This window comes from Vulpes lagopus, chromosome 1 (genome assembly GCF_018345385.1).
Source record: "Vulpes lagopus strain Blue_001 chromosome 1, ASM1834538v1, whole genome shotgun sequence".
Classification (NCBI taxonomy): domain Eukaryota; kingdom Metazoa; phylum Chordata; class Mammalia; order Carnivora; family Canidae; genus Vulpes; species Vulpes lagopus.
The window spans coordinates 62,309,753-62,325,089 of NC_054824.1; the positions used below are offsets into that span (position 1 = coordinate 62,309,753).

The 15,337-nt window shown below is 48.0% G+C and overlaps 1 protein-coding gene across 1 annotated transcript; it reads left to right on the forward strand.

Annotated features, from left to right (window-relative positions):
* The first annotated feature begins 2,953 nt into the window (after positions 1–2,953).
* On the forward strand, positions 2,954–14,790 carry GUCA1B (guanylate cyclase activator 1B). The gene is made up of 4 exons (XM_041745377.1): positions 2,954–5,062; positions 12,463–12,612; positions 13,805–13,925; positions 14,656–14,790. The coding sequence occupies exons 1-4, from the start codon at positions 4,856–4,858 to the stop codon at positions 14,781–14,783; spliced, it is 606 nt and encodes a 201-aa protein (XP_041601311.1). The 5' UTR covers positions 2,954–4,855; the 3' UTR covers positions 14,784–14,790.
* The last annotated feature ends 547 nt before the right edge of the window (positions 14,791–15,337 follow it).

The window sequence follows — 15,337 nt, forward strand, 5'->3', positions numbered from 1 at the left end:
ATTCAAAGGAATTAAGGGAGTTCTGTAAAGTTTAAGTAGTAACAGCCTGCTTCTCCCTCTCCCTCTGCCTGCCTGCCACTCCCCTGTTTGTGCACTCTCACTCTCTCTGTCAAATAAATACATAAAATCTAATAAAATGAAGGAGCAACAGCTCACATTCATTCAGCACTGACTGCTGAGCACTTTGCTCAGTTACTCAATAAATTTGAATTTTTGTGTGTGCCAAGTACTGTGTTGGACACTGGGCATTCAGTGTATATGGTGAAGTCCTCTCCTCAGGGATCTTAGACTCTGGTGGAGAAGACACAATAAGAGGAGAAAGAATAAGATTCAATTACGCTTTATGAAGCAAATAGAAGTGTCAGAATTACTTGAGTGGCTACTTGAGTTGTGGTTGGGAAATTTCTCTCTGAGGAGGGAAGAGTGTCAAGAAGACAGCCATGTGAAGCCACGGGGAAAGAACAACCCAAGCAGCAGGAACAATCAATGGTGAGGGCCCCATGAGTTCGGTGTGTCCGGGTACGAGGGCAGAGGAACGTGAAGAGTAGGCAAAGGCTAGATTGGGTAATGCATCATGACTGTGGAAAGGAGCATGGATTTAAATTCTGGATGTGAATTGGAAGCCAAAGGAAGGTTTGGAGCAGGAGAGTGACAGATCAGATTTATGCTTTACAACACACTACTCTGGCTGCTGGGTATGGACTGTATGTAAAAGGGGGCAGAAACACCCGTTAGGACCTACTGCAGGGGACCAGGTGTGAGCATATGGCCTGGACAAGAGATGCAGTCATGGGCGATGATGAGAATTGGTTGGACTCAGAATATAGTTTGGAGGTGGAACTGATGCAATGGCCTACTGGTAGGTTGAAGTGAGATCTAAGAGAAGAGTGAAGAATGTCTCCTAGTTTTTGGCCTAAGCAACTAGATACATGGTAATGCTATTACTGAGGTGGAAAAGGCTTGAGGAGGGATCTAGGGAGGAAATCAGGAGTCTGGTTTTGGCTTTGCCACATTTGCAATGAGTATAGAGTCTGATAGGCAACTGGGTTCATAAATCTGGCATTCTAAGGAGAAGTTCGGGCTGAAGTTACATATTTAGAAGCTATCAGCCTACCAATGGTATGTAAAGTAGGGGTGAGTGAGCTCACCTTGGGGGCAATATGGGAAGGTGAGAAGTGTACCAATGACAAACCTGGGTGCCTCAAGCATGAAGAGATTTGTTCAACAGGAGGAGGTGCTGAAAAGGAGATGAGCAGTCAGTGAGGTTAGAGTGAAGTCAGAAGAATGTGGGTTCTTGAAACCTGGAGTGTTTGAGGAAAGAACTCATTGGTGGGACTGGGACAAATCTGTTGGCAGATTAAGAAAAGTGGGTCATTGGTGACCACCTCTCCGTGCAGTGACAAGGATGAGCATCCAACTGGAGTAAGCTGAGTGAATAAGAGGCTGCAAAACAGTTTTGAGAATGTTCGGTTATCCATTGCTACCTTAAAACACCCAACACTTAGTAGCTTCAGTGACACTTTGCACACAAATTGCAGCTCCGTCACAGTTCTGTGGGGACAGCACTCCATTTGGTATCAGCTGCAGTAGTTAGAACATGGGAGCTGGAGGCATCTGCAGAGTCACTCATCTGACACTCTCGGTGATTGAGGCTGGCTGCTAGCCAGAACCCCTGCAGGTGCTCTTGCCTTCCCACAATACAATGCTAGGCTCCTAGGGCAAGTTCTGAGAGAGAGCTAGGCAGAAGCCCTATCACCTTTGATGGCTGAGCCTTGCAAGTGACTTTTGCCTATTCTCTTCAATGAGTAGCCACAAAGTTCCATCCAGGTTGAAGAGAAGGAGAAATAGATTCTTCCCCTTGATGGGAGGAACGAGTGAGGCCCAATCTGTTGCTGTGCCGTTTTTGGAAAATAATGTCTTCCACAAAGTGTTTTGTTATAAGAGGAACGAATATTAAGACTGTAGCTGGAAGAGCCAATAGGATGCAGTTGGTGCACAATGCCTAGGGCCTGCAGGATTTTAAATTTCTTTTAAATGTCTAATTTCATTCAAAATCAGAAGAAATAATAAAAAAGAACAGTCCAGGCTGGATTATGTTCATCTGCAGACCAATGAGTGATAAAATATTCTTAATATTTATTTATTTAACATTTATTTACTTAATATTTCTCTTATAACCCATGAAGACAAAAGTGTATGAGTGTATGGGCCCATTGGAAGGATCCCATAATGGGATCCTGAATGTGGAGTTAAGGAAGGACTTTTGTTTCATTTTAATAAAGGTGATATTAAGGCGGTCCGCAGGCAGGAATGATCCAATAGAGAACAATAAACCGAGGATGGAGAAGAGAAAGGGAATAATTTTGAGATTGAAGTGCTTGGATAGCTAGAGAAAGAGGAGACCTAGCAGAGCAGCGAACAGGTGGAGAAGGAAAGAGACACTGCCTCCATTGACCCAGGAAGGGGGCAGAGAACGTGGGCGGTGCAGAGACGTCTCCTGTGAAGATGAAGTGGTCATCTGATGCACCCGTTTCTCTGTGAAGCAAAGTTTGTGACAAGGCCAACCGCTGAACATGGGACTGCATGGAAATTTTGAGGGCAGGCAGCCTGTGGAAAAGTAATCTCAGGAGGAGCAGAGTGACATTAGCAGGCAGGAGCATGTAATACTGTTGCCTCCTGGGTGCAGGTGAGCTGTTAGTGACAGGTTAGTGGCTTTTAGCCAAGGTCAGGTCTTACCAACTGAGTAGTTAGAGGGAGAGAGGGGCACAAAGGTCAAGGTTATGGCAGAGTGCTGGGGTGTGGATAAGAAGGAAAGCAAGTGAAATGATATATTAAAAAACAAATGAGGGCAGCCCTGGTGGCGTAGCAGTTTAGCGCCGCCTGCAGCCCAGGGTGTGATCCTGGAGACCCGGGATCGAGTTCCGCGTCGAGCTCCCTGCATGGAGCCTGCTCCTCCCTCTGCCTGTGTCTCTGCCCCCCGCCCTCCACTCTCTCTCTCTCTCTCTCTCTCTCTCTCTCTCTCTCTCTCTGTGTCTCTATGAATAGATAAATAAAATTAAAAAAAAAATAACAGATGAGCAGGTTGCAGGTCTCAGGCTGGTGCACTAGTGGGTGAAGGTGTTAGGGAGTGAGCTAGAAGTGAATATTTCAGAGGTGGTTTAGAAATGTGTGATTGCAAGACCTGCAGTGGTGGTACCCAAACTTCAGCATACATTGGAAGTGTGCGGAGGACTTGTTCAAACACATTCCTATGCCCATCCCCAGGGTTTTTGGTTCATCAGGAGAGGTGGGGCCTGAGACTTGGCATTTCTAACAAGCTCCCGGATGCCATAGCTGCTAGTCCAAGAGGCCACAGTGAATGGGACGCCAGGGTTGGGTAAAAGAAAAGTTCTCTGGAACAAAGGAGGTTGGGGACCTCCAAAGGCAGAGTGTGGGATAGATCCGCTCTCCACCTGGCTGTGGAAGTTACCAAGCTGGTGCTCTGAGAGAGAGTGGTGAAGCCACCAGTGAATGATGGCAAATGGATTGAGTTAGAAATGGCTTCAAAGGGACTAGCATTTTTGAGGCAGAAAAAAGAAAAAGTGGAGGCAACAATTAGGAGCAGAGAAGTAACTGGCCCTACTCTCTTGACCCCTACGGATGTGGGATGTGGGAGAAAAAATCCATGAGTGCTTGAATGGATGACAGAAGGTGGGGTTCCTACTTCAGGAATGGCAAGAACTTAGAACTTCAAGAGATTAGGGATGTATGGAGGCAGGGGGATATGTGAGAGCAGGGGTCAGGCCTGGAGGCTTATACAACACTTGAACGTAGAGCCAACAGAAGACAGGCAGTGTTACCTGAGATTGTAAGACTCACTGGAACAGTTGCTCCTAAAACCTAGAAAAGTGCATCAGATTGGTTTCATTTTTTTTTTAAAAGATTTTTTTATTTATTCATGAGAGACAGAGGCAGAGACATAGGCAGCAGGAAAAGCTTGATGCGGGACTCAATCCCAGGACCCAGGATCACAACCTAAGCCGAAGGCAGATGCTCATCCTCTGAGCCACCCAGGTGTCCCTTGAAGATATCATTTTAATATTACCTTAAAATAAGCACAAATATATCATTGATTAAAAAATAAATTTGCAGGGCATTCAGTGTAAAAAAGCAAGAGCCTCAGAGAGTTCAAGCCACTCGCCCAGATCCTTCTCACGTATTCATGCTTAGGAGAGAAAGTAGCCACAGCCCTGTCTCTCGGTCTTGGATGAAGAGTGTTGGAGGGAAGCATTTGTACTTTAAATTGGAAAATGGAACATTTCCAAGACTCAAGGGTGTGACTTGCTGGGCCTAAGTCACATCATAGATTCTGCTGATTCTCATTGGACCAGGTGGAGGAGTGAGGCCCAGATCGCCAGCGGCCTCTATTTCTTGGGCTAGGAGTTGGTCTTGCTCCCTCTCTGGACTTTGGAGTCTGTGTCTCCAGCATGCTGTCCAACTAAAGGAATAGGGGGCATGTGTGAGATGGTAGCGTGTCAGTTTCCTGCCCCTCCCCTTCAGGATCTGCTGGGGAGGCTTAGTTGCATGGTTGTCGAGACTGAAGGGGAGGGGTGAGGCTGGGGGAGCTTAGCTGACTGGAGGTCAGACCTTCCAGAGGAATCTTCTAATGATCTTAGGGCGCTTAGCTGGCCTGGTCCCGCCCCGCACCCCCCTGCCACCTGCCCCCTACCCTGCCTGTCCTGTTCAGTTGCCAGGAGATGGTGAGGAGGCTGGCTAAGTAGAGGGGAGGCAGGAAGTGACTGCAGGCCTAAGGCATCATCCACAGCAGCCCAGAGGAGGCGCGGACCCTTGCTCCTTGACATTGCTCCAGGCCAGGATGGGGCAGCAGTTCAGCTGGGAGGAGGCAGAGGCGGCCGGCGAGATGGACGTGGCTGAGCTCCAGGAGTGGTACAAGAAGTTCGTGGTGGAGTGCCCCAGCGGCTCTCTCTTCATGCACGAGTTTAAGCGTTTCTTCAAGGTCACGGGCAATGAGGAGGCCACCCAGTATGTAGAGGGCATGTTCCGAGCCTTCGACAAGAATGGGGTAAGGAGGCGCTTAGAAGGGAGGACGCCTGGCTAGTCTTGCTGGCTCATTCCCTATGGAGCTGAAGGAGCATCGCTGGTGGGAGGGAGGGAGCCCCCAGTCCCTGGTCCTCTGGCTCTTTTCTCTCCACTCCCTGCTCACCTTTTCTCTCTCTTTCCCCCAGATTCCTCTCTTTACATTATTCTGTCCCTTCCCATCTTTCCTTCCCTCCTCTCTGTCTCACCCTCTCTCCCCGTCTCCCTGCTCTTCCTGAACACCTAGTCTTCCCCTGCTGAGAGCCAAAAGTAGGCTGGGCAGAAGGGCAAACAGGTCAATCCTCGATTTGTGTATTTTTGGCCAAGGCTCTACAGCCTCGGGACTCAGCTTTTCATACCTTCTAGAGCCCCTGTTACTTTAAAGATAAGGAGCTAAAGAGCTGTCCCAAAGGGATGAGCTATCTTGGCCTAGACCCTGAGCTCTGCCTCATTGGGGGCCTTGGAATTAAGACCAATCAGGTCTTCCCACCCAGCATCTTGGGGCAGCTGGAGGGGGCCTCCTGTGCTGATGCGGCCATGGGATGGACTATGCAAAACTCCCTTCCATGTCTCCAAGCCATGGAAGATCTTGTGAAATCATATAACCATGGGGTTTCTTTAAGCCCCCCAATGGCTCCTGCAGCTGAGAAGATACTATGTTTTTGTATGTACGCACCTGGAAACTGAATTTAGAAATGGAAACCCCTTCATTATGTAAGGTCATCCATCCAGTGCCTCCAAGGTCCTTTAAATCATTAAAATTGCCTCAAGTACCTATTTCGGCCCCCCAAAATTGAGGGAAGGGTGTTGGATATAGATAACTGATCTGGAGAAAGCCTCTATACTCCACTTCTCCAGGTGTGGAGTGGCAAGCTTCACTCTCCAGGCTGAATCAGTGCTCTTCAGGTCTGACCTTGTCCAGGGACCATTAGCGCACATCTCCTCCTCCGCACGCACCTTTGTGGGGGGTGGGATGGGAGGGTGGGCTCAGAGTCCTCAGGGCACCAGAAACCTCTAAGGATGATCCCTGTGAACTCCCTCGCAGGGCACAGAGTGAGCCTTCAGACTTTGCCAAGCTCCTCTTCTCCCTCCCCTCCAAGCCCACCATAGTCCACTTAATTATCCAAATTAAATGACAAAACAACCAGAACAAAAAGAAGTGAACTGATTTACTCAAGATCATATACAGAAGGGTCCTGACTCCCAGACAAGTGTACCTGCTTAGAAGGCAGTTTGGTTTGGGTTTTGTTGTTTTGGGTTTTTGTGTTGTTGTTGTTGTTTGTTTATTTGTTTGTTTTGAGAAAGAGAAAATGTTTTGTTTGTTTTTTTATGATTTTATTTATTTATTCATGAGAGACACAGAGAGAGAGAGAGGCAGAGACAAGGGCAGAGGGAGAAGCAGGCTCCATGCAGGGAGCCTAATGTGGGACTCAATCCTAGGATCCTGGGATCACGACCTGAGCCGAAGGCAGACGCTTAACCACTAAACCACCCAGGCGTCTGGAGAAATGATTTAAAAAAAAAAGGGTCAAATGTGACAAGACTTACTATTATAAATATATCAATCTTCCCATATTCATCTAAAACTTCAGTACAGTGGGGCACCTGAGTGGTTCAGTCAGTTAAGTGTCTACCTTTGGCTCAGACCATTGATCCCAGGGTCCTGGCATTGAGTCCCTTGTTGGGCTCTCTGCTCAGTGGGGAGTCTGCTTCTCCCTCTCCTGCTTCTCCCCCTGCTTGTGCATGCGTGTGCTCTCTCTCGCTCTGTCTCTGTCAAATAAGTAAATAAAATCTTTTTTAAAAATAAATTAAAAATTTAAAAATGAAAACTCAGTATGATAACAATTCAAGATCCAAAAGGGATTGATTGTCAAGCTTGTGGGCATAATATAGCTGTACCTCTTATACCTCATCTCTTCTTAAAAATTAGCACAAGATAAACATCGATTACTTTTTTCATTTTCTTATAGCTTTTATCTTGATAGGAATTTAAGTTTATACCAAGTTGAAAGAATAGTATAAGTGACTCTTATGTACAGTTTATCCTTTATCCAGTTGTTCACATTTTATCCCATTTGCTTTATCAGTGTGTGTCCCTCTCTTTTAGAGAAAGCTGGAGACATCATGCCCTTTTACCACACATTTCAGTGTGCTTTTCCTAAGAACAAGGACATTCTCTTAACCTAATACAAAGATCAAAATCAGAAAATTCAGGGACTCTTGGGTGGCTCAGTTGATCAAGCACCCAACTCTTGGTTTCGGCTCAGGTCATGATCCCAGGGTCAAGAGATCAAGCTCTGTGTCAGGCTCCGTGCTGGACATGGGAGTCAGCTCCCCTCCATGTGTGTGCCCGTGCTCTCCTCTTAAAAGATTGCCTGCTTTTTTTTCTTTTTTTAGTCTAATCACATTGCATTTACTTGTCCTGTCTTTTCAGTCTTTAATTCTGATCTTTATTTTTTAAATTTATTCATGAGAGAGACAGAGAGGCAGGGACACAGGGAGAGGGAGAAGCAGGCTCCCTGTAGGGAGCCTGATGTGGGACTCGATCCCGGGACTCCAGGATCATGACCTGAGCAAAGGTAGACTCTCAACTGCTGAGCCACCCAGGCATCCCTTTAACTCAGAATCTTTAGTCTCAGCTTTTCTTTGTCTTTTTTGACCCTGACATTTTTGAAGATTGCAAGGCAATTAATTTTGTAGAATGTCTCACAATTTGGGTTTGTTCAGTGTAGTTTTGTGATTAGCTTCAGGTTTTCCATTTCTGGCGTCCCAGACATGATGTCATGTGCCTTCTCAGGGCTTCCTGTCAGGGGCACGTGATGTTGGTCTGTCCCATTGCTGGGTGGTTAACTTCTGTCATTTGGTTGCATGGTGTCTGCCAGGTTTCTCCACTGTAGAGTTATCATTTTTCCTTTATAATTAACAAGCATCTTATAGGGAGATACTTTGAGACTAAGTAAATATTCTGTGACTCCACAGATTTTCCTCTGCTAGGCTTGGCATCCATCGATAATTTTCTAATTCTACCATCAGTTCCTTGTTTATTCATTGGAATCCTACAATGAAGAAAGAGCTTTCCTACATGTGTGTTAAGTTCCTCTATCAGGAACTTTCTTCTTTTCTTTCACCACATAGTCTGTCTCCAAACCCATACTCATTTCCCTCCCTGCATTGGCACCATCTTTCCATGAGTGAGTCTCATTTCTGGGCAATTGAGCTGAACATTGTGAGGCAAATAAGCTCAAGAGTTCATAGACCTAGCTAACATGTCAATTCTGGGGGGGCTGGGGTGGAAATGGGGATTTGGAGGAGGCAAGGAGGTCAGCGCCTGCCTCTGAAAGTTCCTCTTTCTTGTAACACCCTTCTCTCCAGCAGTTGGCCTTTGACTCACTGGGATGGAAGAAAGGAGAGGGAGAAATCAAATGTCGTCTGGGATCCTTATGTAACCTGCTGTAGGGTCAGGGTTGGTGCACATATGCAGCCAGTTCTGGGAGAAGTGGGGCAGATAATCCCACAGAGCAGCTCACACGCCTGTCACTTCTGCTCCTGCTCTCGAGTCGACAGGCATTTCCATCATCTTCCCATTGCCTCTGTGAGTAATTGAAGCTGACGAGGGCTGAAGGCCTAGCACAGGGGATGAGATTAGTCCCAGCTTGGAGCTTTCCAGGACTCGTGAAGGATGAAGCAACCTTACAGGTGAGGTCACTCAGGAAGGGTTGCTCTACAGTGTGCCTCACGGGAGCCAAGGGCTCTTTGTGGTACCCTCAGGCGGAGGGAGGATGTTGTGAGAACAGAATGTTCTAGACATAGAATGTGGGAGAATCTATAGATCTGGAGGGTAAGGATTTGTTGGTGGTTTTGTTTTTTTTATTCTTCTCTCCGTGGTGCTAGATACGGAGGCTCATTTTTCAAACAGTAATAGACCTTGAGGAGAGAAGGAAAGTTCTCCAACTTGAACTAGAGAAGACTTATAGTGGGATCCCTGGGTGGCGCAGCGGTTTGGCGCCTGCCTTTGGCCCAGGGCGTGATCCTGGAGACCCGGGATCGAATCCCATGTCGGGCTCCCGGTGCATGGAGCCTGCTTCTCCCTCTGCCTGTGTCTCTGCCTCTCTCTCTCTCTGTGACTATCATAAATAAATAAAAATTTTTAAAAAATTAAAAAAAAAAAAAGAGAAGACTTATAGCTTGAAAGGCTCTGCCACTTCTAGGTGGGTTTTCCTTGAGCAACCTATTTGACCTTTGAGCCTCAGCTTCCTCATCCATAAAGTGGGTATAACAAACCTGAGGGAGTTGACAAATGTGATATAGATGGTGCCTACCAGCCATTTTGGATACATTTTTCAACTCTTTTTTTTTTTTTTTTTGTCTTTTTGTTTTTTTAAAGATTTATTTATTCATGAGAGACACAGAGGGAGGCAGAGACACAGGCAGAGGGAGAAGCAGGCTCCCTGCAGGGAGCCCTACGTGGGACCCCATCCCGGGTCTCCAGGATCACACCCTGGGCCAAAGGCAGGCGCCAAACTGCTGAGCCACCCGGGCTGCTTTCTACTCTTATTTTAAAAGAAGCATAAGATTGATTTTTAGTAAGCTTAATAAATAATGACTAATGAAAATAGCCTTTTAAAGAACGAACAACCAATCATCACATTGTATACCTTAAACTCACATAATGTTCTTTATTTTTTTTTTAATTATTTATGATAGAGAGAGAGAGAGAGTGTGTCTATGTCACACAGAGACATAGGCAGAGGGAGAAGCAGGCTCCATGCACCGGGAGCCCGATGTGGGATTCGATCCCGGGTCTCCAGGATTGCGCCCTGGGCCAAAGGCAGGCGCTAAACCTCTGGGCCACCCAGGGATCCCACATAATGTTCTTTAAAAGGCTAGTCTGCAATTATATCTCAATAAAGCTTAGTGAGGGTGGTTGGAAACAAGCCAAATAACCTTCAGTGAGTGAGTAGAACGAGGACCATGCAGTGGAGGACCACTCAGCAATAGCAGGGCAGGACGTGTTGATACACTCAGACTTGGATGGGTCTCCAGGGCATTGTGCTGAGTGAAACCAACCAATCTGACAGCTACATACTGCGTGATCCCATTTGCATACCATTCTCCAGGTGAATATACTGGAGTATTGTGCTGGAGAAGAGATCAGTGGCTGTCAAGGGTTATGGTCAGAAGAAGGATGTGACTATTTACACAAGAGAATGTTCTTGTGTTGATAGTTACTCTTCTCTACACATATGGCCAAATCTCACAGAACTATAGAATTACAAATAGTACATTAAAGACTAGGGGAAGGGGCAGCCCGGTGCTCAGGCAGTTTAGTGCTGCCCTTAGCCAAGGGCCTGATCCTGGGAGACCCGGGATCGAGTCCCACATCAGGCTCCCTGCGTGGAGCCTGCTTCCCCCTCTGCCTGTGTCTCTACCTTTCTCTCTCTCTGTGTGTCATGAATAAAAAAAAAGACTAGAGGAGGGACGCCTGGGTGGCTCAGCAGTTAAGTGTCTGCCTTCAGCTCAATGCGTGATCCTGGTGTCCCGTGATCGAGTCCCACATCGGGCTCCCTGCATGGAGCCTGCTTCTCCCTCTGCCTATGTCTTTGCCTCTCTCTCTCTCTCTCTCTCTCTGTGTGTGTGTGTGTGTGTGTCTCTCATGAATAAATAAATAAAATCTTAAAAAAAAAAAAGACTAGGGGAAAAAACAAAACAACCATTGTGAAGAACCTGCCTTAAAAAATTTACCAGAGATACAAAAAAATATCAATACACAAAGATGTTCATTGTGTAATATAAAATATTAAAACTGTTCAGCAAGGACTGCAGAATACCCCTCAAAAAAATAAAAGGTATGATTTCAAGTAGTTTTATTTTTTATTTTATTTTTTTAAACATTTTATTTATTCATAGAGCACACAGAGAGAGAGAGAGGCAGAGACACAGGCAGAGGGAGAAGCAGGCCTGTCTTGTTTCCTTCTTGGTTTTTCCATAGGCTTTTTGCTATTTACCTCATTTTCTGTCGTATTCTGTTGCTCACACCTTGCTCACTCAAGCACCCCATGATCCGGGTGTGGGGCTCCCAAGCATATGACCCAGTGGAACAGAGGTGCTCTAGGCCAGCAGTGTCATTTCCCACTACAAAGCCCTGTGCATGCCAGCCACTCCTGAGGGAGCAATGACTCAGGTTCTGGCTTCAGAGCCTTGAGGTCCCCACCCTCACAAGACAGGAGTGCCTATAGGTGGGAATGCTGGGTGAAGCTCAGCCTGATTAGCCCCCTGTAGGCACCATGGCTGCCAGCCTCTCACCTCCAACTTGGTGTAGAAGAACAAGAAGTGAATGTTCCCTCTGCCTCTGGTTTATTGCTTTTGGAATCACTGTCACATGTTTTTAAAAAAAGATTTTATTAAAAAAAAAAGAGATTTTATTTATTCATGAGACACACAGAGGCAGAGACAGGCAGAGGGAGAAACAGGCTCCCTGCAGGGATCCCGATGCAGGACTCCATCTCAGGACCTCAGGATCACAACCTGAGCTGAAGGCAGCTGCTCAACCACTGAGCCACCCAGACATCCCTCATTGTCACATTCTTATTAAGAGTTTTGGTTACCTGGTTGGAGTCACCCCACAGAGGTGGACTCTGTCTCCTTCTCCCTCTGGATGGTCAGCCCCTAGGTTCCATCTCCCCTACCCCTTCCTGGGTGGGGGTGGAGGAGGCCTGTCCTTCAGGGAGGCTAATGTTCACCAGGGCCTAGATGTGAGGGAGCCAGAGCCCCTGCCTGCCTGCCTTCCTCGGGCTCAGAGTGAGTGAAAGGATAAAGGACATTTTTAGGGTGAGCGCTGCTTTCTAATCTTCCAGAACTGCCTGTATCCCAAATTCAAATTAAAGCAATCATTTATTCATTGATTCGTAAATATTTATGAGACCCTGACTGCACAGAGGTGGCGCTGGGCTGAGGACAAAGGAGAGACAAAGGCAAAGCAAACCCCTCTTTTCTCCAGGAGTATATAATACAGCTGGACAATGAGACATACATGCGAAACAGCTAAGTGACACCAGAGTAAGACCCAGACTGTGCAGAATAGAGTACAGGTGCTGGAATGCTAGAAGAGGGAGCGAGAGACCGCTGTAGCCGAAGGGGTGGGAAAAGGAAGGCTTCCTGGAGGAGGGGCCCCTTGAGCTAGGCCTGGAACGTCAGGTAGGATTGGGTGATTTCAGACCAGGCAACGGTGCTAGGGTGAGGAACAGCCATGAGCAAAGCCAGAGAGGCCATGAGGATGGCCAGGCTCAAAGCCCTGAGTTCTTAGGGATGGATGGCCCAGAATCAGGCCCATAGCTCTGCTCCAGGGAAGGCGGGAGGGGCCTCACAGCTGCCGCTCCCCTCCTACAGGACAACACCATTGACTTCCTGGAGTATGTGGCAGCCCTGAACCTTGTGCTGAGGGGCACCCTGGAGCACAAGCTCAAGTGGACCTTTAAGATCTATGACAAGGACCGCAATGGCTGCATCGACCGACTGGAGCTGCTTGACATTGTGGAGGTGAGTGGCTGCCCCTGGCCCCTGGAGTGGGGGCCCCTGGGGCTGTAAGGGGCAGCACTGGAATCATTCAGAGGGTGCTTTCTGACCACAGTCAGAATTAAGCTAGAGATCAATTACAAAATGATAGAGACACCTGGATGGCTCAGTAGGTTGAGCATCTGCCTGTAGCTCAGGTCATGATCCCGGGGTCCTGGGTTGAGTCCCACATCAATCTCACTGCAGGGAGTCTGCTTCTCCCTCTGCTCATTCTCTCTCCCTCTCTCCCTCTCTCTCTCTCTCTCTCTCTCTCTCTCTCTCAAATAAGCAAATAAAATATTTTTTTAAAGATATCTAAAAGAGGGCAGCCCAGGTGGCTCAGCGGTTTAGCACCACCTTCAGCCCAGGCCTGATCCTGGAGACTGGGGATCAAGTCCCACATTGGGCTCCCTGCAGGGAGCCTACTTCTCCCTCTGCCTGTGTCTCTTATGTATAAATAAATAAAATCTTAAAAAAAAAAAAAGGTATCTAAAAGATCCCCATCTGTTTGGAAATAAGGCAATACACTCCCAAATATTCCAGAAATCGTACAAATTATATCACACACATACACGCGCCAAGTGTTTTGAACTGAGTAATACTACAGATGTAACGTAACCAAACTGGGGACTGTAGCCAAGGCTGGGCTTACAGAGGCTTTTTGTAGCCTTAGAGTGCATGTGCTGGAAGTGAGAGGCAGGAAATAAATGATTATAGAAGTCATCTCAAGAAATTAGAAAAATGAAGAGTAAATTAAACCCAGAGAATAGAAGAAGGGAAATACTATAAGGCAGAAACTAATGAAATAGAAAAACAAGCGCACGGGGAAGAGAAGTCAACAAAACCAAGATCTGGTTCTTTGAAGGACTAACCAGGCTGATAGATGATTAGCAAGAATAAACAAGGAGGAAAAAGTCCTGCCAACTGACTTCTGACCCCTGACCTGAGTCAGCCTGTTCCTCCCTAGAACTGTGCTCTCAGGTGGCAGTGGTCCATCCATGACACAGATATAGAAGTGGCCTCAGGGCAGTTCTGTGGCTTGCCCAAGCTCATCCATCCCAGGAAGGTGTTGGGGCTGGCCGTGGTCGGTGGGGCCCACCGTGTCCCAGACTCTGTGCTGGGCAAGGAGGCCCTGGGGGCCACAAGATTGTGGCTGCAGCTTGGTTTCTTCCCTCAGGCGATCTACAAGCTGAAGAAAGCCTGCAGGGTGGAGATGGAGTCTGAGCAGCAAGGACAACTGCTCACACCTGAGGAGGTGGTAGACAGGATCTTCCTTCTGGTGGATGAGAACGGAGACGGTAATGGGGGAGCAGAGATAGGGGACTGCCCACTCCACAGCACCCCCACTTTCTGGCCGTGTGACCCTGGGCAAGGCCCTCCACCTGCCAGCAACTGTCATCCTCAGCTGTGAGCTGGGTACAGAGAGGAGGACATAAAATAACAGGGGTGTCCCTGGCACAGGATGTCCCTAAGAGCGATTTAAGCTCCTACTGGAGCTGCTGATGGAGGCCAGGCAGGCACAGTGAAAGAGTAGGGGCTTTTGAGTCAGGCAAACCATTTCACCACTCAGTCTGGACTCAGTTTTCTCATCTGGAAAATGGGGATAATAATGATTTCAAGGAATAAATGGGGCGATATATTTGAGAGATGGGCATAGGGGAGGCCCCCATTAAGGCTACTGAGGCTCTCCTCCCTGTAGCTTGATGCACCAGCCCCAAGGCTGTGGAGGGAGGGAGCAAGCTGGGAACACTCCCAGAAGAGCCCTCAGGAACATTTGTAAGGTACCCCTGGGCCAAAGTGAACTTAAATTCATTTGCAAAGCAAGTCCCTTAAACCCTGGAAGGTTCCAGGAGACTTCTGGAGAATGGGAGAATTGACAAGCCCCAGGCTTAGGCCCTGAGACTGCAGGCTCATTTGTGTAAGAGGTGTAGGCTAGCATTAGAGGATGCCCCCACTAGGAGAGGCCTCTCCTCTTGCCCCCACCCCATTTCTTCCATGCTCCCACACTATTTCCCACCCCTTGCTCAGGTCAGCTCTCCCTGAATGAATTCATTGAAGGCGCCCGCCGGGACAAGTGGGTGATGAAGATGCTGCAGATGGATGTGAATCCTGGTGGCTGGATCTCCCAGCAGAGGCGGAGAAGTGCCATGTTCTGAGGAATCTGGACTAGTCCACAGGCCCCTCCAAGACTCCATGCTCGCCAGGTTTCCAGAATAGTGAGAGGGTGCCAGGCCCAGCCTGCTGATGCTCACTCTCATCTGGCACCCACTATGAAAGGAGTTGGGGCCGAGGGGGGTGGATAGGGGTTTTGGTCTGAAGTGACTGGCAGGACACAGTCCCCTGGGAGGAGTTACTGGCATGGTGAAGGGAAATGGCTTCTTCTCTCCTGCCAGAGGCTTCTGGGGAAAAAATGCTTTGGCTGGGTGGTTGTGGGGCATCCACAATTTCCTGCATGGTTCATAGCTGGAAGCAGGGGAAGACCGAGGGATGGAGGGGTCCCACAGATCAAACCGGCAATGAGACTGCCCACACAGTGTGAGGCAGCCTGCTAGAAGGCAGGGGGCTGGAAGTCTGTCCCCAAGGGAAAATTGCAGCCAATAAGGCTCCGTCTTCCCAGCTATGCTTAAAGGAGCTGTTTCAGCTCTGCCCTGGTGCTGCTCCCCCAGCCCCTGCTGCCAGCCCACACCCTGACACCAGCCTCCTCCCCACC

Coding starts and splice junctions, on each gene's coding strand:
- GUCA1B (XM_041745377.1), top strand. CDS start 4,856: ATGGGGCAGCAGTTCAGCTGGGAGGAGGCAGAGGCGGCCGGCGAGATG. Junction 5,063..12,462: donor GAGCCTTCGACAAGAATGGG/GTAAGGAGGCGC, acceptor CCCCTCCTACAG/GACAACACCATTGACTTCCT. Junction 12,613..13,804: donor AGCTGCTTGACATTGTGGAG/GTGAGTGGCTGC, acceptor TTCTTCCCTCAG/GCGATCTACAAGCTGAAGAA.